At 37.2% G+C, this 27,486-nt stretch overlaps 1 protein-coding gene across 1 annotated transcript in view; it reads left to right on the top strand.

The window, feature by feature from the left end:
- NPAS3 (neuronal PAS domain protein 3) overlaps positions 1-27,486 on the top strand; it is a gene marked incomplete at its 5' end in the record, with an annotated part of 740,467 nt that overhangs the window by 127,983 nt on the left and 584,998 nt on the right. Inside the window, one exon of the mRNA XM_058540352.1 lies at positions 26,602-26,846. Within this exon, the coding sequence (XP_058396335.1) occupies positions 26,602-26,846 (245 nt within the window). The remainder of the gene's footprint in view (positions 1-26,601; positions 26,847-27,486) is intronic.

Genomic DNA, 27,486 nt, shown 5'->3' with positions numbered 1-27,486 from the left:
CTGAGCCAAATCAGTCACTGTAGAACAGACATATGGACAGTGCAGGAAATGGGGGTGAGTGTGTATCCACTTTCCAAAACATCTGACAAGTTGTAGTTGATGGAAAACCAAAAACTCTGTTACCATTTGCTTTTTTCGGTGATTTCCTTGTGTTTTTCCTCCCTAAGAAGTCAAAAGTACAAAAATTATTCTGGTTAGGTGAAAGTTCCAACTGGGTTCTAGTAACTTGAGATTTTACCTTTACAAAAAAGTAGCATTAATTTCTCTGCCCTCTTTACATGTTGACTGTACTCTTGAGACTTGGCCTTTCTATCACAAGCAGAGTGTCACCTCAATTGAAATCTTGCCTAAACGTTTGCTACCTTATCTGCTTAACTTGGTAGCTACCACTGCTACTCAGTGGTAGAACTTTCTTTTGAGTAGCATCCTCTGTGGTTTATGTTTTAACCTACTTTACATGTTAATTGTACAGAGAGAGAGAAGGGAACTAATGACTGTCTCCTATACTTACACCGTTAAAACATATTTTAAGTCTGGTCAAGTTGCTAGTACTTTCTTTCTGGGTTTTGGAGTCTTCTCCTTGACCATATTTTTCATATATAAAAGTTCTCACTTTGTTTTGGCCCTATATATTTTTATCCAATTTAAGATTCATCTGGAATTTTGTTCTTGACCCATTTTGAAGTATCTCAGTTATTTTTCTTAGGATTAACGTTGTGGGTTTGTTTTTGTTTTTGTTTTTTTTTACTATACACTAGCTTGATATGAAATATATGCCCAAGCTGTTGTGCTGTTGTGTAAAGTAAAACTTACATTGTCAAGGATGCTTTGTGGGTGCCCACTCGGGGACATCCCAGCTGTTAGGGTAGGCAACATCACAGTGATGATCTTAGAAAGGTACATTCTCGCTGTATCACTAAATAGAGGCCCAGAGGGGCAGAAACAAAACAAATATCTATGCTTTTTGCAATAGAATTTAGCTTTTAAAAAGTACAGACTGGAAGAGGGACATAAGGACCTCCATTCTAGAGGATGACATAGTGAGTGGAAGCAATTATAGCCCAGGCATTTTACAATTATATCCAAAGAGTCTTTATTTAAGGGCAAGATAATGTCTTTCTTATTTTAAGACTTTATTACAATCTCTGCTCCTCTAACCTTTAGCTAGCTACAGCCAAGTTACTAGAACATGTTTCTTGACATAAATAGGGTTTTCAAATTTGTTTTCAAGTATTAGTGTTTTAAAATCATGAACTTCACACAATCCCTTTGTGTTACAGGAAGAAAAGTGATCAGCACGGGCATTTTCTTCATTTTGCTGTGGAGGAGATGCAAGAATCTGAGTTTTGTACTTATTTGGTCATCTTCTTTTTGTAGTTTCATTTTTTCTTTTGATACCACATCCATTTCTTATCTCTTCATTTTGCAGTAATAGAAGAAGCCTTAACAGTTGCAAGACTACATATTTATATCAGGGTTCAGACTGTGAATTCATTCTTTTCTAGGGAAGCAGAAAGATCATGTAAAAATGGTGACCACATGTTGACAGAATGCATGATTTAACAAAACCAAAGGCAATCATTTCAAAGAAAAATGTTTTATTTTCTGCCAGCAGAGTATAATAGAGAGAAATTGGCTGGTATTATTTTAAAAAATTGCCCAAATCACTGTAGTTAGTGTAAAATTGTCTCTGGAACTATTTCCTGTAAGTTAACCAGACATATGATTGTATCCTTTCTATTTTGAATACTGAAGCTTACATTTCAACTGTCTTGCATGGAGCCCTATCAGGTATAATAGCCCTTTGTAAAGGTGCTTCCTTTTCTCTTTCAGTCTCTTCCATTTAGGCCTCATTCACCCCAGACTTAGAATACTTATAGTTTGGGACTCTCTGGAACTTTGAGCTAAATATTATTCGCTAACAAATCAAGACCATGAGCTATTCAAAATGTGCTGCTCCAGCCTGCAAAAGTTCAAGTGAAATTAATGTAAATATTGTTTATGCTATTAAAAATTCTCCACACATTTCAGTTGAAAGGAGATTTCATTTTTATTTAACATGTGGTTCATAGAGCTTGCTGCTTTTTTCTTGGTACTTAATTTCAGACATTACTCACTGGCACCTGCTCATTTTGTTTGCAGGTATAGTAAGTATTATTAACAGCAGATCAGATTTATGTGTCAATGAAAGAATTACGCAGTCTCATATGATTCTAATAGTCACATACCTCTGTGCAAGTCAAAAAGGCACGAGTCACTCAGTGGAGTGTTGGTGGTCCTTTCACTGCCTCGGCCAGTGTTGTTTTCGATGGCTTAATGGGTGTTGGAAGTGATACAGTGGTTGCTTTCAGGTCAGTTGCAGATCAGACCATCCCACAGGATCTAAGCCTATATTTTGGAAGCACTGTGGTGTCAGCTACGCAAACAGATTGAAAAACAGTATAAATATTACCTTGGAGACAGAGAGGAGTATTGCATTTGTGTCTACATGGTGCCAAAAATACTGGTGCTCCCCAGATATAGATTATTGATTGATTTGGACTTAGCCTGATGCTAGAAAGCACCCAATATGTTTGTTTATTACTTGATCCAGCTGTTTGACATTCTGTAGGAATGTTCCAGGGTATTGAGCTGTCCGTAGAGTGTGAACAGACATACTTTACAAATGCAAGTTTTGCCATCATTTGAACCTCTCTCACCCACCAGTGAAAAAAAGTTTTAATTTTTGTCTAAAACAGAGCTATAAGTCTCATATAAGCCGTATTCTTTCAGCTTAGACAGCTGATATTCATTATTACCTATAACTCAAGGGTGAATGTTCTGTGCTTCGCTCTGTCAGTTCTGGAGAAGACCCAGACTTTCTTTTGGAAAAGGGAGATGAGAATATTTCATTGTTATTAATCAGAAATTTCAGCTAAGTGAGTTTTCATGTATCGTCCATGAGTTTAATAACCATGCAACCTCACTCAATCCTACATGAAAGTCTGGTTGCATATTTACCTATTGAAGGCTTTGTGACTGTATTAGATACTAATAGGCCGAACAATGGGGGGGGGCGCGGAAACACTACTTTAAACCTGTAGGGAAAATGGGCAATAACTTGAATGCACATCAGCCATATTCCCCAGTCATTCACTAATGTTATTTGACAAAACACAAGTGAAAACAGAATCTTAAAGGGGGGAAGATGTCCTAGAAAACAATCCCTTTGTTTTTCAGTTGAGGAACCATAGAGCCAGAGAAATTCAGTGTCTTGTCTGAAATCATACAGCTATTCGTGGCAGAGCTTGGCCCAGCACCCACCCAGGTCTCACCACTTAAAGATCAGTATTTGATTGTAATGAATAACTGTGATTTTCTCAGTCATATTTTTCCTTATATTGAATAGCTTCCTTATGTGGACCACCTGTACCTACCCAATTAACTCTACTTATTTTCCAGATGATCTGTCTTTCAATTGCTTTAGTCTAGACCTGCTTACAAATCACTTTTATACACACATTGGTTCCATCTAGGACCTCCCACTGATAGCATGAAGCACTAAGATGATCCCATCCTGGATGGCTCAGTTAGCCTCGTCCTGCCTAGGAATACAAGTATCCTGAGCACAGAGAGGAAGGAAACTCTTTACTTGCCAACAGGAAATCCCTCTCTCGGGTGTACTAGTAGAATTTCCTTGGTACTGACATGTTCCATATGACCTCCACCCCACATCAAGGTCTGTTAGGTTGATGTTTTGAAAGTACACGCTTGGGTGGATCCTCAGCCAAATGTGTGCTGTCCCAATGAGGACACACAATACTTGTTGAGCTCATGTGAAAGCTGAGCACAGTGACATGGAGGAGAGAGGCATCATTTTTCTTACTCCTGCTTTTCATGCACAAATTGTCCAGGAGTTTATACAAGTTCATTTGTAATGTGCAATATAAAAGACTGAAACTTGATTTTGTGTGTTAAGATCTTTAGTATATAGTATCATGTAAATGAATGCTTCTAGAAATCTTTATGAAATGAGTCAAATTTTCTCTCATTTTCTGCTTGCCATATCTCTCACAATTTGTACAGAATTTTGTAAAATCAGGAGTTGTCCTTGTGCAATTGAAGAATTTGGGTTTATTTTTTCCGTAGGCACTGGCTTGATGTTTTTTCCTCTCTTGTCATCATAGTCCAAATAGAGGTATTGATAACCATGTATCATGACTGATTAAAAAAAAATTTCAAAAAGGATTCTAAATGAAAGCTGTAATTTTATATTGGATTTCTAGTGACATGAGCAAATCACTTGCTCTTTGCCCTTATGGATTTTATAATGTCATCAGAGTCTATCAATAAAATTACAGCCTACAGTTGGGCTCACACCATTCCTTACTGTATTGCATATCGGGGGGAGTGCACAAATTGTAGCATGTCTGCCCTGGGATACACTCCAGCACTGTGTGTGTGTGTGTGTGTTTGCTTTTTCACTTGAGATCTACTGTACTATCAGTCCTGGAAGCTGCAGCCAAAGAGCAGTTCCTGACTCTTACATAGAAATGTTCTCTAGTTTCCACCCACTGTGAGTGAAATTGACTAGAATTGTGCCATTCTGATCAGTTTCATAAAGCAGCAGACTCTGCACATGGACATCATGGCTGTCCCTTCCACCTGAGTTGTCAGCCTCCATCCAAGAAGGGAAAGGTTACTACCAGAGACTAGGAGTATACAGTGGTCCCTCAGTATCTGCAGGGCATTGATTCGAGGACACTGCACAGATACCAAAATCTGCAGATGTTCAAGTCCCTTAGTCTTAGTCTTGGTACCTGTGTTTTTCACATCTGTGGATTTAACCAAGCTCATATCGTAAACATAGTAGTACATGATCCACAGTTGGTTGAATCCATGGATTTTGAACTCATGCATACCGAAGGCCAACTGTATAGAAAGGGAGAAGGTCACAGTTGCCCCAGTAGTGGAAGCAGATGTGCAAAAATATTGAATATAAACCCATTTTAAAAATAAATTAAAAAAGAAGGCAAAAAAAAAACCCATACTCAGAAGCAGAAGAGATTCAACTATAGGAAAACAGTGCTTCCAAAACTTTTATTGAATTTCAGAAGGCCTCTCTAGATGGCTGTCACATTCAGTCATTCCAAAACTTGTAGAGATGTAATACTGCACCTTAATCTGTAGGTGCCCTGCCATCTTGAATCCTTTCTCTGATCTCTTATATGGTCTCTTTGGAGCATGCCTCTTCCACTTTTTTGTATTTCTGATTACATGTAAACACACAGATCTTGCAAAAGGATACAATAATTATGTGAAGATCTAGGATTCCTCCCTTGAAATATCTCCCCTGTCCCTTATTGTTATGCCTCTATCTGACTTGGAGGAAGGATGTACAGCGATTTAGTGTCCTAAATACAGCTGTTTATGATTAACATAGAGGCTGAACAGGCTCTTGACTTTTCTTTCTCACTCTTGACTTATCTTTCTCCTTCTTGACTCAATTCGCCTCCGTTTGGTACTGACCAGCACCACCGCCAGAGTCTAGAAAGGAAGTGAGACTGTGTTTTGAGAATTTAAGTATTTTTGACAGGGAAGAATTTGTGAGTCAAGATTTGACTGGTGGACGTGGGACAGTATTTGAATTTCTTTCCCTGCCCTTCCCTTTTTCACTATACTACCATTCCAAGGACTGGTTTACTGGATAAATTTAATTTCTGTAGCACTGCTACTGGGTGTGTTGTTGACTATTTTTAATCATGACTTTTAAGAACATTCAGATCATCAGCCGCATAATCATTTTTCAACAAACACTTACTGAGGAAATACTGTGCATGCAAGAACTGTCTCAACATTATTATTGCACTAATAACAACCAAGTCTTGTTTAGTACGTACTTTTAAGACATTGTTAACATAATTTAATCACTAATTTTTCAGGGACTGGACTCTGACTCATTGGAAAAGGCCTATTTTAATTTTTAATAAAAGATTCTTTATACGTGATGCCACCATGGTAAACTGATTGAACTTTCAGTTGTGATTAAATATTTCACTGTGGCTTAAATGTGGTAAATGAATCTATGCACAAATATGCATGAGTTTTTAAAATTTTCTGAGCTACTTTCAAAAATAGGTAAATCCTATGAATAATAACTTTATCTAATTTTTCTTATTTATAAAAAATTTGTAAAACAGAGTAAAATAAAGGAGAAATTCTACTACCCAGAGAAAAATTGCTGTTAATAATTGTAGTTTCTTTTCTTCCAGTCTAACTTTCCTTGTTGCCCTTCATTTTATGCCTCTTCTTGATCTCTTCAAAGTCACCTGGCTGCTACAGATCTTCGTATCTCACAACTTTTGTACCCCATAATTAAATACTACTCTCAGGAAAGGCTGTTAATGGCATTAAACCACAATTGCTAACTGCCACAGGCCAAATAAGATCCATAGGAGCCTGCAACAGTTTTATTTTTTAAATGAGATGCCAATAGTTTCACAAAATGGAAGCTTTTATGTTTTAAAAATTTAGATTTCTGGCTTCTTTTAAAAAGGAAGACCTGGAAACTTTGGGTCCACATTCCCATGTAGTAACAAATGCTTTTTCCTGAATAATGAATGCCCCTTGTTGGTTGGGCAAGTGCTCTCTTCCAGTTTGCCATAGGCCCCACCACTCCCTTTTACCTACTCAGCAGTCAGGTGCAGTTGCCATTTATTGTCAGGTTTGCATTGCTTTCTGACACACAGTCCTCTTTATTCACTTGTATAATTTTGTTGCATCTTGCAAGTATTTAAGTTTGTGACCCCTAACTTAAATTCCTTATATTAGACTAACGATAATTCATAAAGCCAAAAGACCCCCCCCCACTCTTCTTGCGTGTATGAATTTTATGAGAAGAAATATGACTAAATCAAATGAATGATTCTCTGAGAGGGAAATTCTATAGAAGAAAATGAGGGGACAAAAATGAGGGGGAAGAAAACAGCGTTTAAAGGACAATCTTGGCATGTTTCATAAAACGCCAACCTCATCTAATGCTAGTGATGCTCAGATATCAGCTCTAAGAATTTTGGAAGTGTTGAGTAATTGGAGAAGTCATAGCTAGACGCAGCCAGATATAGAATTCAATCCCCTAAAAACAGTGGTATGTTTATGTGAGTGTGTGTGCGCGTGCGCATGCATGCATGTGCACATATGTGTGTATTTGAAAAGTGATTCAGGTCCACGGCCATGGGAACATGACAAAGTTGCTCATTGCTCTTGGTGACTCATTGATCTCTACGCTATCTTTGTAACTATGCTGTTGGGAAACACTGCTGTTTTCAGAAGTGAAACTAAAGACTAGGTGATCTTTTGTTGGCTGATAACTCAAAGGGGGACCTAGAGGGAAAATCCTTTACGATGACTATCTCAGTCCAAACAAAATGAAGAGAAATGCAGAGAGAAGATAGAAGGTGAATTTAAGAAAGGGCTCCTGTAGAGTGCCTGTGGGTGGGTAAAGGCAGCAGGCTATCCATTTTGGTCAAGGACCACGTTGGGCTGACAGGTCAGGAGGAAGTGTTCAACCGTATAGTAAGCATTTTGTACTTTTCTGTTATTCAATTATTTCAATATATTCAAGTATTTGGTGGCTTATAGATTCAGAAACAGGTTATTTATGGAGACGTGGCGATAGGGGCCAAATGAGAAAATCGCTGGCATCCATTGTCCCATTTCAATTAAGCAGTCTCTTGTACATCAGCTTACAAATCATCATGCGCTTTCCTACATCTGAGAATTCTCTATCAACAGTTTCATCTTACTGTTAAAGTTATGGTAATTATTTGTTCAAAATCAGGAAATTCAATGCTGACTATGAATCAATAAGATAACTCGGTCTTTTTAGTTTCATATGTACTTATATTATGATACAACCTTTTGTTTCTCCATGAGCAGCTTGCAAACTCATGAAATAAACAAGAAAACGTGCCTAATTACTTTATCCTTATTTTGTTTTATATATTTTCAACACTTATTTTATACATTGAAATGTTTCCTGTCTCTATCATCCTGTTACGTTAACTAGATTTGGCTTAGCATAACATAACTTGTTGTAGTTCCTCAAAGTCAGATTTTTATGAAAGGACTAAGCATCTGTCAAGGTGTTTCAAAAGAACGTAGGGTCCATGGAGGACTTGGTTTCCGACTGAGTAATGGGAGCCTAGAAATAAACAGGCATTTCCTATGTTGTCCCACTTTATAAAGTACCTCAGTGAGATATCATGGCTCCTCAAATTAAATTTTATATTGTAATCCCTGGCACATAAAAACATCTCGGTTGCTGTATATATACATAAATAACTCCATGGAGCCACCCTATCACCAAGGGCCAACACCTATCAAAAGTGGGAAGTATAGCAATCAGTGAAAAAAAGAATGAATGATCCTTCTTATACTAGTTTGGTCAGTGCTAGAGAGCTTAATAGAGATCTCAAGATATCATCAATTGTGGCAACTTCTTAACCTAAACTTGAGTCAGGATCTGAGAATATGCTTCACTTCACTTTATGCAATATTTTGTGTGTTTGTCTGTTTTCTCCTTGGTAAGAATTTACAGCTGCAACAGGTTTTGTCAAGGGGTTAGTGACACACGGAAAACGTCAGTCACAAAATGGGAGCACACTCTATCCCTAACTAAGCAGGTAGCATACTGTACACGGGGCAAAGCACTGCTTTTGGGTTTAGAGGGACCACAAAGGACACAGGAACCCAAGCTATGTGGCTCAAGGACTCAGTCATCTGGTTGGAGACCTTTGTGGGATAACTTGAGGAGGGATGGAGACATCTTCCAGCTGTGCCAATTCCAGTTCTCTTTTAGAGGAATGACCAAGCCAAGCATTTCCTCCAAATATTTTCCAGACCCTACTATTGCAAGAAATGGTGACAGGATGGCAGTTGATAGCGCTATCAGGTAAACCATTTATTAAATGAAAAATACTTGAACATCAAGGCACTTCGGAGGCTCAACTTGGACTCCATAAAATTACATTTTTGTTTTTTCGAAAAGTGATTTTATAGTTAAAAAAAATGTTTATTGAAGAAACTTCAGAAAATAGAGTTAACCTCCCTCCCACACACACACAAAGAATTTTTGTCATGTAGAAATAACCAGTCTTAACGTTTTGGTTTATGGGAAATTACTTCAGATTTGGATATATTTTATCTCTATGTCTATCTGTATAGACATATAGCTATATAGTTGTTTGATCCCATTACACATGCTGCTTTATAGCTTAACATAATTTTTTTGTAAATTTTGAAAAATTTTTGTAAATTTTGTAAAAATTTTTCCAAGGCATCCTTGTTCAATATCTTGAGAATATTTCATAATTTGTTTGTAAAGTTTATTTATCAAAGAGGCGGTGAATATTCTTCTACTAATATATTCACATCCTAAGTCAGGTTGGGCCAAAAGAAGACAAATTTCTAAGCCTTTGGATGTGTATTTTCCAGAGTGTTCTCTCGAAATTTTAACAGTTTACACCACCAGCAACCATACACTATGCTTTTGGAATCTTGATGAGAGGTTAAGTAAAAATGTATGTCTTAAAAAAACAGTCAGGAGGAGTGACGTCAGCATCATGGCGGAGTGAGCTTTCCCGTGAATTCTTCCCCCACAAAATACAACAAAAGTAACAGCCACAGACCAACAACGGAATCCCAGACAGTCAAAAGCTGGAGCGGAGGGATCCACACTGCCGCACATCTGAGAGCGGAACGTGCTGGGCCCCCGGAGGAAGTGGGGAGAGGTAAGGAGAACTCCGCTCCCTCCCCATCAGATCAGCGATCCGGTCCGCGCGGCTCCCAGAGAGGGGGGAGGGGCGGCCCTCGGCGGGAAACTGTAGCTCTTCGGGCTCTCTCAGCCAGTGGGAAACTCCCGCACAGAGGGCTCAGAGGAGCCACAGGGCTACCATCAACATCTGAGCAACCCAGAGAGTGGATAAAGAGGGGCAAACGAGAAGCCTCCCACGTCAGGGACCCAGAGGGCAAAAGAGAGAGCTCCCCCCTCCCCGCAACCCGGAGTCTGCAGCTCGACCAGATCTAGCGGTCCGAGGCAGACCTGAATAAACTGGACTGGATCCGTGGATCGCAGTGGGGAAAAGAAACAAAACAAAACAAAACAAAACTGCGGATCGCAGCAGAAAAACTGGGGCAGAGCGCAGGGGGCTTAGACTACACAGCCCTTTACCACCAGACAGTGGCGGCAGGTGGAAATTGCAACCAGAGACTTCCAGGATGAGGAAAATCAAAACCAACACAGGAACCACAATGCAAAAATATATGAAATCACCAGACCAGAAACAAAATGACAAGCACCCAGAAATCAACCCCGAAGACACAGAAATCCATAAACTAAATGACAGAGATTTCAAAATAGCTATCATAAAAACACTCAACGAAATACGAGACAACACAGACAAACAATTAAATGAGATTAGGAGTTTCTTCACAAAAGAGATTGAAATCATAAAGAAAAACCTATCAGGGCTGATGGAGATGAAGAACACAATGGAGGAGATAAAGGAGAATCTGGAATCTTTAAAGAACAGAGCTGACAATATGGAGGAAAGAATTAGTACTTTAGAGGATAGGAATACAGATATACTCCAGATGGAAGAAGAGAGAGAACTAAGACTAAAAAGAAATGAAGAAAGACTCCGAGAAATATCGGACTCTATTAGAAAATGTAACATAAGAATTATAGGTATTCCTGAGGGAGAGGAGAGGGAAAGAGGAACAGAGAGCCTATTCAAGGAAATAATAGCTGAAAATTTCCCAAATCTGGGGAAGGAGCAGGAAATACCAGTAAGCGAAGCCAACAGGACGCCTATATATATTAACAGACAAAGGCCTTCACCACGACACCTAGTGGTAAGGCTAGCCAGGGTCAACGACAAAGAAACAATATTAAGGGCAGCTAGACAAAAACAAAAAATAACGTACAAAGGAACTCCCATCAGGCTCTCAGCGGATTTCTCAACAGAAACTTTTCAGGCTAGAAGAGACTGGAATGATATATTCAAAATACTAAAAGACAAAAACTTTCAGCCAAGAATACTCTATCCAGCAAAAATATCCTTCAAATATGATGGAGAAATAGTAACTCTCCCAGATAAACAAAAGCTAAGGGAGTTCATGGCCACGAGACCGCCACTACAAGAAATACTCAAGAAGGCCCTCAGGCCTGAAAACAAGAAGAGAAAGGGAACACAAAGCTTGGAATAAGGAGAAAAGTAGGTAGACAAAATCAGAGAAATAGTAGATCTTTACCGGAATAGGTTAGCAACCACTTAAATACTAAACTCAAAGATCAAAGGAAGAAATTCACCAAAAATAAATTTAACCTCATCACTGTAAACACACAGCCACAACACAAGATAGAATAAGGTATAACAAGAGCAACTTAGAAGGGGAAGTGGAAAGTGACTGAATTGACTTAGTATAAGGAAATAGGAGGCTATCAGATAATGGACTATCTCATACAGAAGATTTTTCGCCCAAACCTCAAGGTAACCACTAAACAAATAATCAAATTAAAACCACATATGATAAACAAAGAGAAAACTAGAAGAATCATAAGACAGAACAACCAAACTGAATTGGCAGTCCAAAACAAATGGGACAAGAAACAAAGGAAATGCAAAAGAACCAGAAAATAAGTGACAAAACAGCAACATTCAACCCTCATATTTCAATAATTACCCTAAATGTAAATGGATTGAACTCTCCAATCAAAAGATACAGAGTGGCAGGATGGATTAAAAAGCAAGACCCAACAATATGCTGCCTTCAGGAAACACATCTTAGCACTAAAGACAAGCACAGGCTCAGAGTGAAAGGATGGAAGACAATACTCCAAGCTAATGGCAAACAAAAGAAAGCAGGTGTTGCCATACTCATATCAGACAAAGTAGACTTCAAGATAAAACAGGTTAAGAAAGACAAAGAAGGGAAATATATAATGATAAAAGGGACACTCCATCAAGAAGACATATCACTTATAAATATATATGCACCCAACATAGGAGCACCAATGTACATAAAACAACTATTAACAAACCTAAAAGGAGAAATCAACAACAACACAATAATAGTAGGGGATCTTAACACCCCACTTACAGCAATGGATAGATCATCCAGACAAAAAGTTAATAAAGAAATATTAGACTTAAATGAAAAACTTGACGAGATGGACCTAGTAGACATATACAGAGCACTCCACCCAAAAACAGCTGACTACACATTCTTCTCAAGCGCGCATGGAACATTCTCTAGGATAGACCATATGTTGGGAAACAAAGCAAGCCTCAATAAATTTAAGAAGATTGAAATCATAACAAGCATCTTTTCAGACCATAAGGCTATGAAACTGGAAATGAACCAGGAAAAAAAAACTGGGAAAGTGACAAAAATGTGGAGATTAAACAACATGCTACTGAACAACCAATGGATCATTGATGAAATTAAAGGAGAAATCAAAAACTATCTGGAAACAAACGAAAATGATAACATGCCATATCAAACCATATGGGACGCAGCAAAAGCGGTCCTGAGAGGGAAACTCATAGCGATACAAGCCCACCTTAACAAACAAGAAAAAGCCCTAATAGGCAGCCTTAAATTACACCTAACAGAACTAGAAAAAGAAGAACAAACAAAGCCCAAAGCCAGCAGAAGGAGAGAAATAATAAAAATCAGAGCAGAAATAAATGATATTGAGACCAAAAAAACAGTAGAAAGGATTAATGAAACAAAGAGTTGGTTCTTCGAGAAGATAAACAAAATAGACAAACCCTTAGCCAGGCTAACTAAGAAAAAAAGAGAAAAGGCTCAAGTAAATAAAATTAGAAATGAAAGAGGAGAAATTACAACGGATACCATGGAAATACAGAGGATTATAAGAGAATACTATGAGAAATTATATGCCAACAAATTGGACAATCTAGAAGAAATGGATAAATTCTTAGACTTATACAACCTCCCAAAATTGAACCAAGAAGAAATGGAGAATCTGAATAGACCAATCACAAGTAAAGAGATTGAAATAGTAATCAAAAACCTCCCAAAAAATAAAAGTCCAGGACCAGATGGCTTCTCCAGTGAATTTTACCAAACATTCAAAGAAGATTTAATACCCATCTTCCTCAAACTATTCCAAAAAATAGAGGAAGATGGAACACTTCCTGAATCATTCTATGAGGCCAACATCACCCTGATACCGAAACCAGACAAAGACAATACAAAGAAAGAAAATTACAGGCCAATATCGCTGATGAACATTGATGCAAAAATCCTCAACAAAATATTGGCAAACCGAATACAACAATATATTAAAAAGATCATACACCATGATCAACTGGGATTTATACCAGAGACGCAGGGATGGTTCAACATCCGCAAATCAATCAACGTGATACATCACATCAACAAAACAAAGAATAAAAACCACATGATCGTCTCAATAGACGCAGAGAAGGCATTTGACAAGATACAACATCCATTTATGATAAAAACTCTCAATAAAATGGGAATAGAAGGAAAGTACCTCAACATAATAAAGGCCATATATGACAAACCCACAGCTAACATCATACTCAACGGGGAAAGACTGAAAGCCATTCCTCTGAGAACAGGAACGAGGCAGGGCTGCCCACTCTCACCACTCCTGTTCAACATAGTACTGGAGGTTTTGGCCAGAGCAATTAGGCAAGAAAAAGGAATAAAAGGAATCCAAATAGGTAACGAAGAAGTGAAACTCTCACTATTTGCAGATGACATGATTGTATATATAGAAAACCCTAAAGAATCTGTTGGAAAACTGTTAGAAACAATCAACAACTACAGCAAAGTTGCAGGGTACAAAATCAATCTACAAAAATCAGTTGCATTTCTATATGCTAATAATGAACTAACAGAAAGAGAGCTCAAAAAGATAATACCATTTACAATTGCATCAAAAAGAATAAAATACCTAGGAATAAATCTTACCAAGGAGGTGAAGGACCTATACAATGAGAACTACAAGACATTATTGAGGGAAATCTACGATGACATAAAGAAATGGAAAGATATCCCATGCACGTGGATTGGAAGAATAAACATAGTTAAAATGTCTATATTACCTAAAGCAATCTACAGATTCAATGCAATCCCAATCAGAATCCCAATGACATTCTTCACAGAAATAGAAAAAAGAATACTAAAATTTATATGGGGCAACAAAAGACCCCGAATAGCTAAAGAAATCCTAAAGAAAAAGAACAAAGCAGGAGGCATCACAATTCCTGACTTCAAAACATACTACAAAGCAATAGTAATCAAAACAGCTTGGTACTGGTACAAAAACAGACACACAGATCAATGGAACAGAATTGAAAGCCCAGAAATAAAACCACACATATACGGACAGCTAATTTTCGACAAAGGTGCTAAGGACATGCAATGGAGAAAGGAAAGTCTCTTCAATAAATGGTGTTGGGAAAACTGGACATCCACATGCAAAAGAATGAAAGTGGACCATGTGCTATCGCCATTCACAAAAATTAACTCAAAATGGATCAAAGACCTGAAGGTGAGACCTGAAACTATAAAACTCATAGAAGAAAATATAGGCAACACACTATTTGACATTGGGTTTAAAGGAATCTTTTCGGATGACATGCCTACCCAGACTAGGGAAACTAAAGAAAAAATAAACAAGTGGGACTTTATCAGACTAAAGAGCTTTTATAAGACAAATGAAACCAGAATCAAGATGAACAAACAACCAACCAGCTGGGAGAGAATATTTGCAAAACATACATCTGACAAGGGGTTGATCTCCATAATATATGAAGAACTCACACAATTGAACAACAAAAAAACAAACAACCCGATCAAAAAATGGGCAGAGGAAATGAACAGACACTTCTCCAAGGAAGATATACAGATGGCCAATAGGCACATGAAAAGATGTTCAACATCACTAATCATCAGGGAAATGCAAATCAAAACAACACTAAGATACCACCTCACGCCCGTTAGAATGGCTATAATCACCAAGACAAAAAACAACAAATGTTGGAGAGGATGTGGAGAAACAGGAACCCTCATACACAGCTGGTGGGAATGCAAATTGGTGCAGCCTCTATGGAAAACGGTATGGAGATTCCTCAAAGAATTAAAAATAGAGATGCCCTATGATCCAGCCATCCCACTACTGGGAATCTATCCAACGCACCTGAAATCAACAATCCAAAGAGGCTTATGCACCCCTATGTTCATTGCAGCATTATTCACCATAGCCAAGAAGTGGAAGCAACCTAAGTGTCCCTCGACTGACGATTGGATTAAGAAAATGTGGTATATATATACAATGGAATACTACTCAGCCATAAAAAAAGACAAAATCGTCCCATTTGCAACAACATGGATGGGCCTGGAGCGTATTATGTTAAGTGAAATAAGCCAGAAAGAGAAAGACAAACACTGTATGATCTCACTCATATGTGGAATATAAACCAACACATGGACAGAGAAAACTGGACTGTGGTTACCCGGGAAGTGGGGGTGGGGGTGGGCACAAGGGGTGAAGGGAGTCATATATGGGGTGATGGACAAACAAAAATGTACAACCCAAAATTTCACAATGTTAGAAACCATTAAAATATCAATAAAAATAAAAAAAAAAACAGTCAGATAGGTGAGGGTTAGAGTATATAGTCTCTTAAGACTGATGGACCTGTATTCTCAGTTGTAGTGTTTGAGTGACTATTTTCCTTAATTATCTCATTTTCACAAAAGAATGTGGGTGGTGAGAGTACACTGGTGTGTTCATTGATGTCAAGTAAAAGCATGTGCTGTGTTGGCAGTGTTCACATGACCATAACTTTCGTTTTTCATGCTTAAACATTCTTCAAACTTCTCAAAGCATGCTCTCTCCTTTCCAAGTTTCTCCCATCAAGCTTGAGAGTTTTCAAAAGCTTTCTTCCACTTAGTTGTGCTTTCAAAGGTGTTTGAAATCATGCTTAAAAAATATTCAAGGAAAAAAGGAATTTTCCCTCTAGAAAAGATCATTTGAATTTGAATTCCAAAGCAATTTAGTTGGGACTTACAGCAATGAACAGCAAATCTATCTACTCCAAATTGGAATGTGTTTGTAAGCTTGAAAAATAGAGGTTTTATTCATTAAGGAATTGATGTTTTCATAACAATTATTATGGAATTTATGTGGGTGATTAAATAAAACTTGATCGGTGACTTCATTGTCATGTAAATACGATAGGGAAAGGGGAGTCCTGAGGACTTGATTCTTGTAGAGCAGGGGGTGCAGTGGTGAGAAGGACGTACTTGAGTCATCCTGTCAAGGTTCAAACCCCGGCTCCAGCCGTCTTGCCCTTCTGCGCTTTGATCTTATTTGTGAGATGAGAGGCAATAGTACTTCCAGGGTGACCAACTGTCCTGGGTTACCCTGGACTGTCCTGCTTTTGACACTGAAAGTCCAGAATCCAGGGAAAGTCCTCCCTGAGACAAGATAATGCTCAGTTTCCAGAGATCCGTGTGAAAAGTGGAAGGGAAAGTACAAAACCGACACAGAGGTCCCCAAAACGGGCTGAAAGCAACACTGCTTTTAGTGTCAAATGTATCCAGCACATCTGCCTTCCATAGATGCTGTTACTTTTTACCCCTCATTGCTGATACTGGCAAACATGAATTAAATGAGATAATGTTTAAAACATCTAGACTCTGGCTGAAATATAGTAAGCATTCAAAGATGTTAGCTTTTATTATTATTATCTTAAGGTCCATGCTGTTCTTTGGTGGTACTGGATAATCTTAAAAGGCAGAAACAACCTGTGTACATTTCTCCTGTTGATATTATGAAAATTAGTACCGTGGTTCCCTTGGAGTGGTAGAAATTTCAGCTATTGCCCTTGGGATGGTCAGTGAAACGTCCTGCAATCACAGGGTGCCCACCCTTCCCTCTCCTCTTGCCCTTCGGCAGAGATGTTCTGACCCTTTCGAATATTTAGCAATAGACTTTCCTCTCAATGTGTGCTCACGACTCCTGTTACTGTTAATGGAAGTTACACATGTGTGCTCACCAGGATGAGAAAGCCTTTATCCCATGTCGGGCAAAGACCCGTGATCCTGAATCTCTTTCTAAACTTCAGACCTGAAGAGAGCAGTGCAGGGAATTGCTGCTTCCTCACTATATTAGCTTCTTCAATTTCCTTTTAATTGGACCCAGATTCTACAACCCAGATTCTTGTAACTTCAGGGGAATGAACAATACAAATTAAGATCTGGATGCTTTCCAGGAAGGGCTCAGCTCAAAGAACACTTTTTTTTTTTTCTTTTAACACAGTTGTGGCTATTCACAAATCGCATGCAGTCACCTAATGAGTCCATATTTGCTTCTGAGGTTTCACATTTGCACACTACACTGCAGAGAAAGTAAGTGGAGTGTTCACCCGCCTCTGGTGTGAGCTGACTGATTGAATGTACAGGACAGATAAATATGAGAATAGTCAAAATTCTAAACCAGTAGCACAGAACCTTTAAATACGCTACCTTCCCCTTGTTCAGGACATTCATTTCTCCCCAAGAATTCTTTTTAATGTATAAGACTTCAATTTATGTTTAAGAACTAGTAAACTATAGCAGTTTGACAGCCATTCACACTTAATTCTGTGCATTAAACCAACAGCATTCTTTTCCACAAACATCCATTGTTAGGACAATACTCTCAGACAGAATTTATGAGAAATGGAATTATGTTACCAAGGAGATAGCATTTACTATAATGAAGAGTAGATCCTAGAAAATGGCCCCTTTTACAGCAGCTCAGAGCAGAGCCACAAAAGCAATTGATTGGTCTTGGCATTTAGTCTTATATCAGCTGTGTCATCCATAGCTTCAGGAGTGAGAACACTAATCTAAAGTGACATTTCTGTTCTGGCGGGCTTTTCTGCCCTGATGAAAGCAATTACTTCATTCCTAAATGATAATTTGCAGGAGTTTCAACCACTTTAATTGATAATTTTTTTTCTGTTCTGAGTTCAATTGTGAAGTGATTAGCTGATTTGGTAAATAGAAATTTAAGGTGTGAAATATACAAGTTGCCCCAAGGTAAAGTGCTATTTATTGGGTGGGGAGAAATTACTTGGTAAAGCTGCAGTTCTTCCATTATTATGGAACTGCCAGTTGTATAGCTTCAAGTTCTGGGGGAAAATGAAGAACAAAACACTTTGATTCATGAGGGTTTTGGCGGACACCAAAGCATACAATGAATAGTTTGGTCTTGCTGTGGTTCATTCAAGGGTTATTTGAATCAAGGTGAACATTGGTTGAAAAGGATTGCGCAGACCTCTGAGCTTTCTTTCTTACTATTCTAATGACTCATTCTGGAATTAAATCCTCTTATTTAAAGTGTTAAGAATAAAAATGCTCATTGGCTAAAACCAATTAATTTAATTATTAAGTTCAAACATACACAAGGCATTTTCTGAAGATGAGGAAAGGCGTTCAGTTGAATGGCTTTAATTACTCTTTTGATCTATTTTACCACATGTCAAAAATAGGTCATAATTATTCAATCAGAATATATCTCAGTTTAAAAATTTTAAGGATGCGTCTTGGTTCTGATACTTTATCCAAGGCTTAGCAGTTACAGATGTTTTTGACATTTTTTTAAGCAATCAATTTCATGTTATTTTCTTGCATAAGGAGAAATAATGATCATTTCACATGTTAAATGAGAAAAATAAGGCAAGAATGAAGGTCAAACTGATTTACCACATCAAACAGTCTTTGTCAGCCAAGCTTAATATATCCTGAGTTTGTGGAACAAATGAAATTTTGCTGCTATGTTACACTTTGCTTCCAAACAACCATTACAACTGGTTTTATATATTGTGTGAGCATCAGACCATCAAACAGTGCATCTTTACTGACGTGTTGCTGCAGAGATGATCTACAGCAGCAATCTGCCATTTATATAAGGGCAAAATGTGCATCTATATTTAGTTGTGAAATTGGCCTATTATACTCTTGATGTTTACAGAGGCTAACATAAATTAATGATGACAGCTATGAGCAGTGCATTAGTTAAGCAGCAGAGTTCTTACCTTGAACTTGAAGGTTCCAGTTTTAACTTCCAGCATATACTACACTGCTTTCTTCACACATTAAAGGAAGGTTTCTGAAATTATTACCTTTTCTTGGAGAGCATTAAAAGACTTCAATTTGTGAGCTCTGTTGTGCATAATCCTACCAGATAATAGTTGTTTGTGTATTTCTCAATTATATTACCTTGTAAGAAAGCTGATATTTGTAATCAGGGGAAAAGAATACTCCTGAAAGACTTTTTTCTTTGCAGCAGGCTGATTTGATTGACTTTGAACTCTATGGGATGTCAATGTGTGGTGGGCTGTTTTATCAGAAGTAATGAAGGAAGGGCGAGCAGGGCTTATAGAATTTTTGCTATACTTTTTCCCTGGGAAACCTCCTCATTCAGCTCATGTCAGGGCAGGTGTAGTAGTGGAGTAACTATAGATTTCATCGTTAACTGTGACCAGAGATCTGACAAGTATGCAGGTGTTCAAAGGTTCATGAGTTAAAATGCTGAAGCCTTTGATGAATTTTTGATGGCTGCATTTTTAATACAGGTCGACCTTCTTCCTTTGAGGCTGCATGCCAGATTAATTGATAAATAGTAGAAGTCTGTAATGCTGACTTCTCCTAAGCAAAACAAGTAGGAAAATCCATAGAAACCTGCCTGTCTGGCTCCTTAGAAGCCTTTAAAGGTAAAATTTAAAAGGTAAAATTTCAAGTGGTTTTGACCCTATCTTTCCTTTCTGCTACAGCTTGATGACCAAAACCTGCCCTATTCTTTTATAAAGACTTGGTATTGTATTCTAAAAGTTTACATGAAGGTGTTAAAATGGAGGCTTAGAGGATTTTCATGTAGAGAGAGTGTGGATCTTTCGATTATGTCAATATCAGAAGCTATTCCACACATATAATTATAAATTAGAAAAAAAACACTGATAAAAATCTGGCTATGAAGAAGTCATTGGAGAGGAAGAAACATTTGATTAAGTTGACTTCTGTTGTTCCTGTGTGACAATTATTATTTTTGCTCTTTGTTTTCCTCTGTAGATCTCCAGCTGTATTATTTCCATAATCATTATAACCATTTCTGTGAAGTAGGAAACCAAAGTAATCAATTTTGCAAAGCTAAATTTGATCAGCTACAAAGGATAACTTACCTCTTTTAGTTTAATGAGTCATCAAATCCAAAGTTATGTTTTTTCCACTGTGGACAAGTGGCCCAGTAAACAAGTGACACCCTCATCCAGCTCCATGGCAGCTTCAGAGAGATTGCAAATCCTGAGTAAATGTCATAATATTAGTTTTGTGATAGTGACAATGCCTGTTCTTTACCTTTTTGGGGAGCTTAGGAGGGTGGGTTATTATCTTTTGCTTGTTTCTGGTTCGAGTAGAATTTCATGATTCAGCCTTGCCCCCAATGTGGAGGCCCCAGCAGCAAATCCTGCTACACTTCCACACTTCCCCCCAGCACCAGATGTTCTGGGTGAGCTCTCCATGGTCCTGGATTTGGGGCTTTGCCTGACATCAGGGAGAACTTTTGGATTTGTGATGTTTTGAAAAAGATCATCTTCTTGCTAGGAGTACACATATACTCTTTCTGACTAATAATTATCATTGCAATTTTGAAGTCTTCCGTAGAAGTTTTCACAATCTTCCTGAGTAATCCATTTCCTTAATACCTGTTTGGATGTTCATTTTTATATATAAACAAAATTGCTTGTCTTGAAATTACTTTAGCAAATTAAAAAGTGGCCACTTATTATTCCTAGTACGGAAAACATTTATTTATAAGCCTTTAATCTTCCATTAATAAAACATAGGTATTTTTTTATTTGAACAACTCATTAGGTATACCTGTGGTATACAGCAGATAGACCATAGGCATAAGGAGGACTATGATGAGAAATAAATATCTCTGCAATAAAGGAGTTTTATTTCACTTAAATATACAATGTGATATGTTAAAACTGGTAAATATAAATCATATTGATGAGAACAGAGTGTACATTATAAATGAGCATTAATGACCTTGAAGCATAGAACAATCAATGTGAAGTGAGCTTAGGTTTCCATTTAACACATCTTATACAATCTTACTGTGTGCCAGGCACCATTGTCAATATTTTATAAAAGTTAACTCAACTTAATTCCAACAAGAACCTTATGAAGCAGATGGTATTATCATCCTATTTCACAGATGAGAGAAATTGAGGTAAAATAAGTTAACTAATTGGCTGAAGTTTACATAATTAGCAAGTCACAGAGCCAGGATTTAAATGCAGGCAGTCTGGCTCCACAGTCCGTGCACTTAACCTCTACCCTCTGCTAGTGTGGATGGCATGCTGAGAGGGGCATCAGACAGAACTTAAAGAAACTAATAATCACGATTTGAGAGAACGTGGAAGGAGTTTAATAAATGTGCAGTTTTAAGGTTGTCGCCAAGCGAAAGTTAGGCCTTTGATTTTATTTCCCTTGGTTTGATTTCTACTGTCACTACATGGGAAGTTAAATTCACTAAAGTGAAGGTCGTAAATGGCAGTAGGGAAAGGGGTTTGAGAGTCCAATGAAGAAAAGAAACAGGTGTTTAGAATTAAACTAACTAGAGTCAAAAAAGAAATGTGGTAGAAAAGAAGCTTGGTTAAAGACAATTATGAAGAATTATGGAGAAATAGCATGGTAATCAGATGTGGTACTAACAGTTGGACTTTTATCCCAGATGAGTTTTTGTAATTATAATAATAATTAATGCTTATATAATGTTCACAATATGGTAGGCATTTAGCACTTTATATATATTAGCTCAATTACTCCTCTCTAGAATATTATGCAGTACATATTCTTATAATATCCCTTTTCCAGATGAGGAAACTGAGGCCAAAGAGGTTGAGAAACCTACCTGAGGTTGCCCAGCTGGTAACTGTGTGTGATGATATGACTACCTACAATATGGCTACAGAGCCCACACTCCTAACCCCTGGGCTTCCAAGAAAGTCAAGGATGGGTTGACTATATTTTGGGCATCCCTACATCTTTCCAACTTCTTAAAATTCTTCTCTGTCATAAAACTCTGAAGTAGACTCTACCACATTTAGAGTTTACAAACTATCTTAATTGTTAAAATCTAGAATTGTCCAAGGGTTTTATTGCTTTATAGTCTACAGTACGCTACTATGAAAATGATCATATGAGCCATTGCCATGGTGCCAGGAGATTTGCCAAATATGCCTTGTTTGTCATCCTCATGTTACCAGATGATAAAATTGAGGTTCGGCTTTGTGACTTAGGATCACACTGTGTGCAAATGACCAAGGCGGGTCTTCTAACTCCTTCACCAGGACTCTTTCCACAAAACATGCAACTTGTCAAAGGAACTTGAAATACATGAGAAGATTTTAAAAAAATCACTTTACATTTAACAGGCGCTGTCCTCTAAATCTTCATTACTAGTAAAAAATTTTTGATTGCCTGTTATCTATGCTTTAAAGGTATAACTTTAGAAACTTGTAAAAATTGTTCAAAGTGTTGAATGGAAACATACATTAATATATATTTAATATATATATCAAATAATATATAATGATCCTTAATTTATAAGAATAAATTAATTCTGCCAACATCAAGGACAAAAAGAGGGGGAATCCAACTTTATAAGCCTTGTAAGAGGAAATTCTAGACATTATATTATTACTCTGGTTGGGGTAATGGAGCCCTTTTGAGAATATGAAAATAATTTACTATCACTCCAAAAATATACACGTATACACATATTTTTGCGTATGATTTTCGGATACGTAAATATGTATGTGTGTTTTGAAATAGTTGTTGATTTCGTTGTTTTTTGGTGGTAGTGGTAATTATTAGTGAGATGATAATATCATCGTCAAAGAGAGTTGAAATTTTGATTTGCAGAGGATTAATGAAGAGACCCTTTTTCCTGCTTTTCAGAGTTTCAGTGGAAGAACATTAGAGCAGTGAGGACTTTGGGTCCCAGAGAGTAACTTATTGTGAATCTGAAGTTTAATCATATTTTAGATGGCAGAGATCAGCACCATAACATTTACACACGTGCAACCAATCCATTCTTTCTTTAGTATTCTAGAAATCCAACCATAATTTTTTTGGTCTAGAATGTATAAATACAAAGTTCACTTTAGGTTTTAATGTTGTCCTTAATTCAATTTGAGAATTGCTTATAACTAGTCTCTACTTCACAAAAGCATGTGAAAGATTAATCCACAATCTGTCATTGTCTTAAGGTCTTTAGCTTCGTCTATTCTATCAGTATGTCCACAACCTTTACAATCCTTTGACTGTATATCATCCTATTGCCATCAAAACCAATTACTACATATTACAGACAGTGCTATCATTCTGAAAGTCTTCTGAACTATGGTGTCTGCATAATGATGAGATGTGGGAGTCATGGAAACTCTTTGTTATTAAGATTATGGCCAATAAGATTACTTCAGTAGGGTAACACAGTGTGTGTTAGAGTTAAAAAAAAAAAAGGGGGGGGTTGGGGAGAGTGGAGAAAAGAAAAACAATAAGGAGGTGGGGCAGGAACACACAAAGAAAGTTCTGTCCAGTGGTATTTTAGAAAAGTCATGGTCAGAAGGCACTGTTTAGGCAAGGCATGCAAAGGCATTAGTGTCCATGGACGGACTTCCTTCCCTGAGAGGATATAGAAAGCCATCTCCCCTCTACCTAGCCTGTAGAGCCTATTTGGTTGTTCCCTGTGATCTTGGGATTTGCCTCACTGTAGGACTAGTTTTTCCTTAGATTATTGATAAGACTATGCATTAATATCAATTTCAGAATAATTGCCTAGTCCTCTACTTGCTTCAGTTGAATAGAGAAATTCCTAGTATGAATATTAGTAATATTAATTAAATAACAAATAAGTTCATTTGTGATCATTTGAGTGACATATATAAAAGAAAGTTACATATAATATCCATGTAAAACTACCTTCAAAATTGGCCTCCCAAATTATTAGCCAATTGTAAAATGAGTTCCTGCTCCATTATTGACTAAATGGCATGTTTTATTTGGCTTGCATGATTTAAAAAAACTTTAGTTAGTTAACATATTAAAATTGGGAAATACCATGTAAAAATTCAGACTTTGTTCTCCAGCAATCTGGCAATACCAGGAATCTGGCAGCACCAGGCATGCCTTCTCCCAAAGCAACAGTCAGCTGAACCTGGTGCTGTTTTTGCCTGGGCGGTTGTTCTCCAGTATAGTCACCATCAGGCCTCTGCACTCATTGACATTGCCCACCTTAACCCTGCAAGCCCTTGAGTTTGCAACCCCTGATCTAGAGCTCCATCATAGTCACTTACTGGACCAAAAAAAAAAAAAATGTTGTAAGTTCAGCCCACCTTTTGGCATAGTATTCCATTACAAGAACACAAAAAGAGCAAAGCACTGAACTTGAACCACTGCACTCTACAAGTGGTAGAGAAAACATGTCAAAAGATGTAGTTCTTTTGGCACAGCTGAATTAAATGGTGTTAGATTGCTTTTATTATATACAGGGAAGAATACCAAATCATTCTTTTATCCTAAGATGTTAACCTGGAATCTGGTTATACTTTGTCATATTTTAAGGGATCTCTCACTTTATTTACATAGTTTTCAATAAGTGAAAATTGAGCATTTATAGAATTGGAGGCTAGCCAAGATATTGGGAAATAAGTGGCATAACATATCTTTTCCTTGTAAAGTAGCGATATTTCTGCCTGAAGTTATCACCTGAGACATCAAGAGACAAAAGTTTGTCACCTGAGACTGCTGTGACTCTGAAAATGATAGCATTAACTTGTCTAGTTCTGAGAAATACATTACAGTCATGCATTTCTTAATGACAGGGATACATTCTGAGACATGTGTCGTTAGGCAATTTTGTTATTGTGCAAACATGGTAGAGTGTACTTACACAAACCTAGCTGGTATAGCCTAGTATGCACCTAGGCTACATGGTACTAATCTTATGGGACCACCATCGTATATGCAGTCTGTCATTGACCGAAACATCATTATGTGGCACATGAGTGTAGTTAGCGAATATAGAATATTTTATTAATAGAGTGAAATTGATTGGGGTATGAGCTTAGCAAGTATTTGACCAGAGCATTATGGCATTACTTAAATTACTAGATATTCAATAAGATATTTTGAGTGTCTGCAGTGAATTCAGTGTTTCTACCATGACCAATATCAGGTATGCTATAATGTAATATGGAATGTTATTGTCCATATTATATTAATAGAGATTGGAACCACACTGCTGAACTTATTTTGACCTATTCCTCTGGGTCTTGATTCCTTCCTTGTTTCTCTCTTTCTTGTTATTTTATAATGGGAAAGCAGAATGCTAAATTCAAAGATTTAAAATGCCTTCAGAGTTCAATAAAATGTATACTTGCAAATGATTTTAATAGTACCTTGGTACTGTAAATATTGCTCAAATACTTATCATTAGGGCCTGATTTTTGAATTTATTTTTTGTCAGACACAAAACAGAGCAATTCAAAGTAGGTGGAATTCTCCTGTCAGATGCTCACACACAACTTCTTGCACCAGAATCTGCCCTCAGCAAAGTGAGCAAACTTCAAACAGAAATGCACATGAATAGTTAAAGCAAAGTGCTGGATCCCACCTGTTGCCTCTTCTGTGAAGTAATGTGTCTATAATGTTTATAAATTTTAATAGCCCATACAGGGCTTTATCTTTCAACATTAAATTTATATTATCTTAGAGTTTGACTTTCCTGGGCAATATATTTTATTCTCTCGTACCTTAGAGAATGTATCCATCTACTAATGTATGTCCATTACTAAAGAATTAAAGTATTCTCTTATCAACCAATCACCAGCACATTTATAAAGTTACATTTAAATCTTCATTTTCAATAAAATGTTTTCTTTATCTGACTGAAGATCATAATCCATATCAAGCTGGAAGCAGATCAACATTTTATTTCTTGATTCTGTGAACTGCGTTTGTGTTTATCATTTGTTCCCCAAGATGATAATTGAAATAAATTTTTAAAAATGTGTCCTTTAGATGGTCATAGATCCCATAGTGATAAACAGTTAAATGAACAAAATCGTTAGCTTGAGAATAGATATATTACAGGCCCAGTCTTTTAAATTGCTTATAGCTGATAGCATCAAGCATCACCTGTAAACCTTATGTTATGTCTTAGAAACAATGAATATATATCAATGCACGGACAATTGGAGGAAGAAAACCTAACAAGCCAGCAGTTCTTCCTCATTGCACTTGAGTTAATGGCGTATAAGTCCGAGAGCAGAGTGTGGTTTTAGTGGACATTGTCTGGAACTCATTTTACTATGGCCCTGGAATTTTGAAGATTTTGGTAGATTTTTGCTGGGAAACAGAAGGAAATAGAAAAAAAATTTCTGTCTAATGACAGAATCACATGTTTTAAACAACACTTTTTCACTCCTTTGATTTCAGTTTACAAGCATTGAGAAAGGAGAAATCCCGAGATGCTGCTCGCTCCCGCCGGGGAAAAGAAAATTTCGAGTTCTATGAATTGGCCAAGTTGTTGCCTCTTCCTGCAGCCATCACTAGCCAGCTTGACAAGGCGTCCATAATTCGACTTACCATTAGCTATCTGAAAATGAGGGACTTTGCTAACCAGGGGGACCCTCCGTGGAACTTGCGAATGGAAGGCCCTCCCCCTAACACATCAGTCAAAGGTAAGTTTTAAGCCACTGTTCATTCTGTAATATGGTGGTCTGTAGGTGTCTCTAAGATGAAATGTTTACCATCATCCTTTCTTCTTTTCCTGCATCTCAAATCCTTTAAAGGGATACAAATGTGGAAATCTGAACTCTGCATGAGAAAGACACCATGTGAAGGTGAAATAAACCTCTTCTATTTCTATTTTATTTTCAAAAAGTGTCAGCCTAAATATTCTATCATTGTATATAAGGTTTCAGAGAAAGGAGAATGAAATAACTTACATTAAAGTGCTTCTGGCATTTAATTATGCTAATTCATATAAATTATTATTGATGGGTGGAGTATGAGAATATATGTTAAAGAATGGAGCTAATATTCCTGTCTTTAGTAACCAAAAAGAGGAAGGGAGGAGAGTCCAACTGTAGCAGACACTTTGAATCATGATTTTATTGATGAATAAAACAATCAATCCATGTATTAATGTTGCAAGTCTCTATATATATTGCCTAAAAGTTGTGAATATAAACATATGTTTGTCCTCCAAATCCTTGGTGCAGTTATCCTTAAAACTTATTATTTTAAAATTTTAGGCCTTCTTCACCCTGGTACTTGAGAGGTATTTTCTTGTGTGTTTCTGAAACTCCTAATAATTTG

Source organism: Diceros bicornis, chromosome 5, assembly GCF_020826845.1.
Source record: "Diceros bicornis minor isolate mBicDic1 chromosome 5, mDicBic1.mat.cur, whole genome shotgun sequence".
In the NCBI taxonomy this organism is placed as follows: Eukaryota; Metazoa; Chordata; class Mammalia; order Perissodactyla; family Rhinocerotidae; genus Diceros; species Diceros bicornis.
This window is presented reverse-complemented; position numbering and strand designations above follow the sequence as displayed.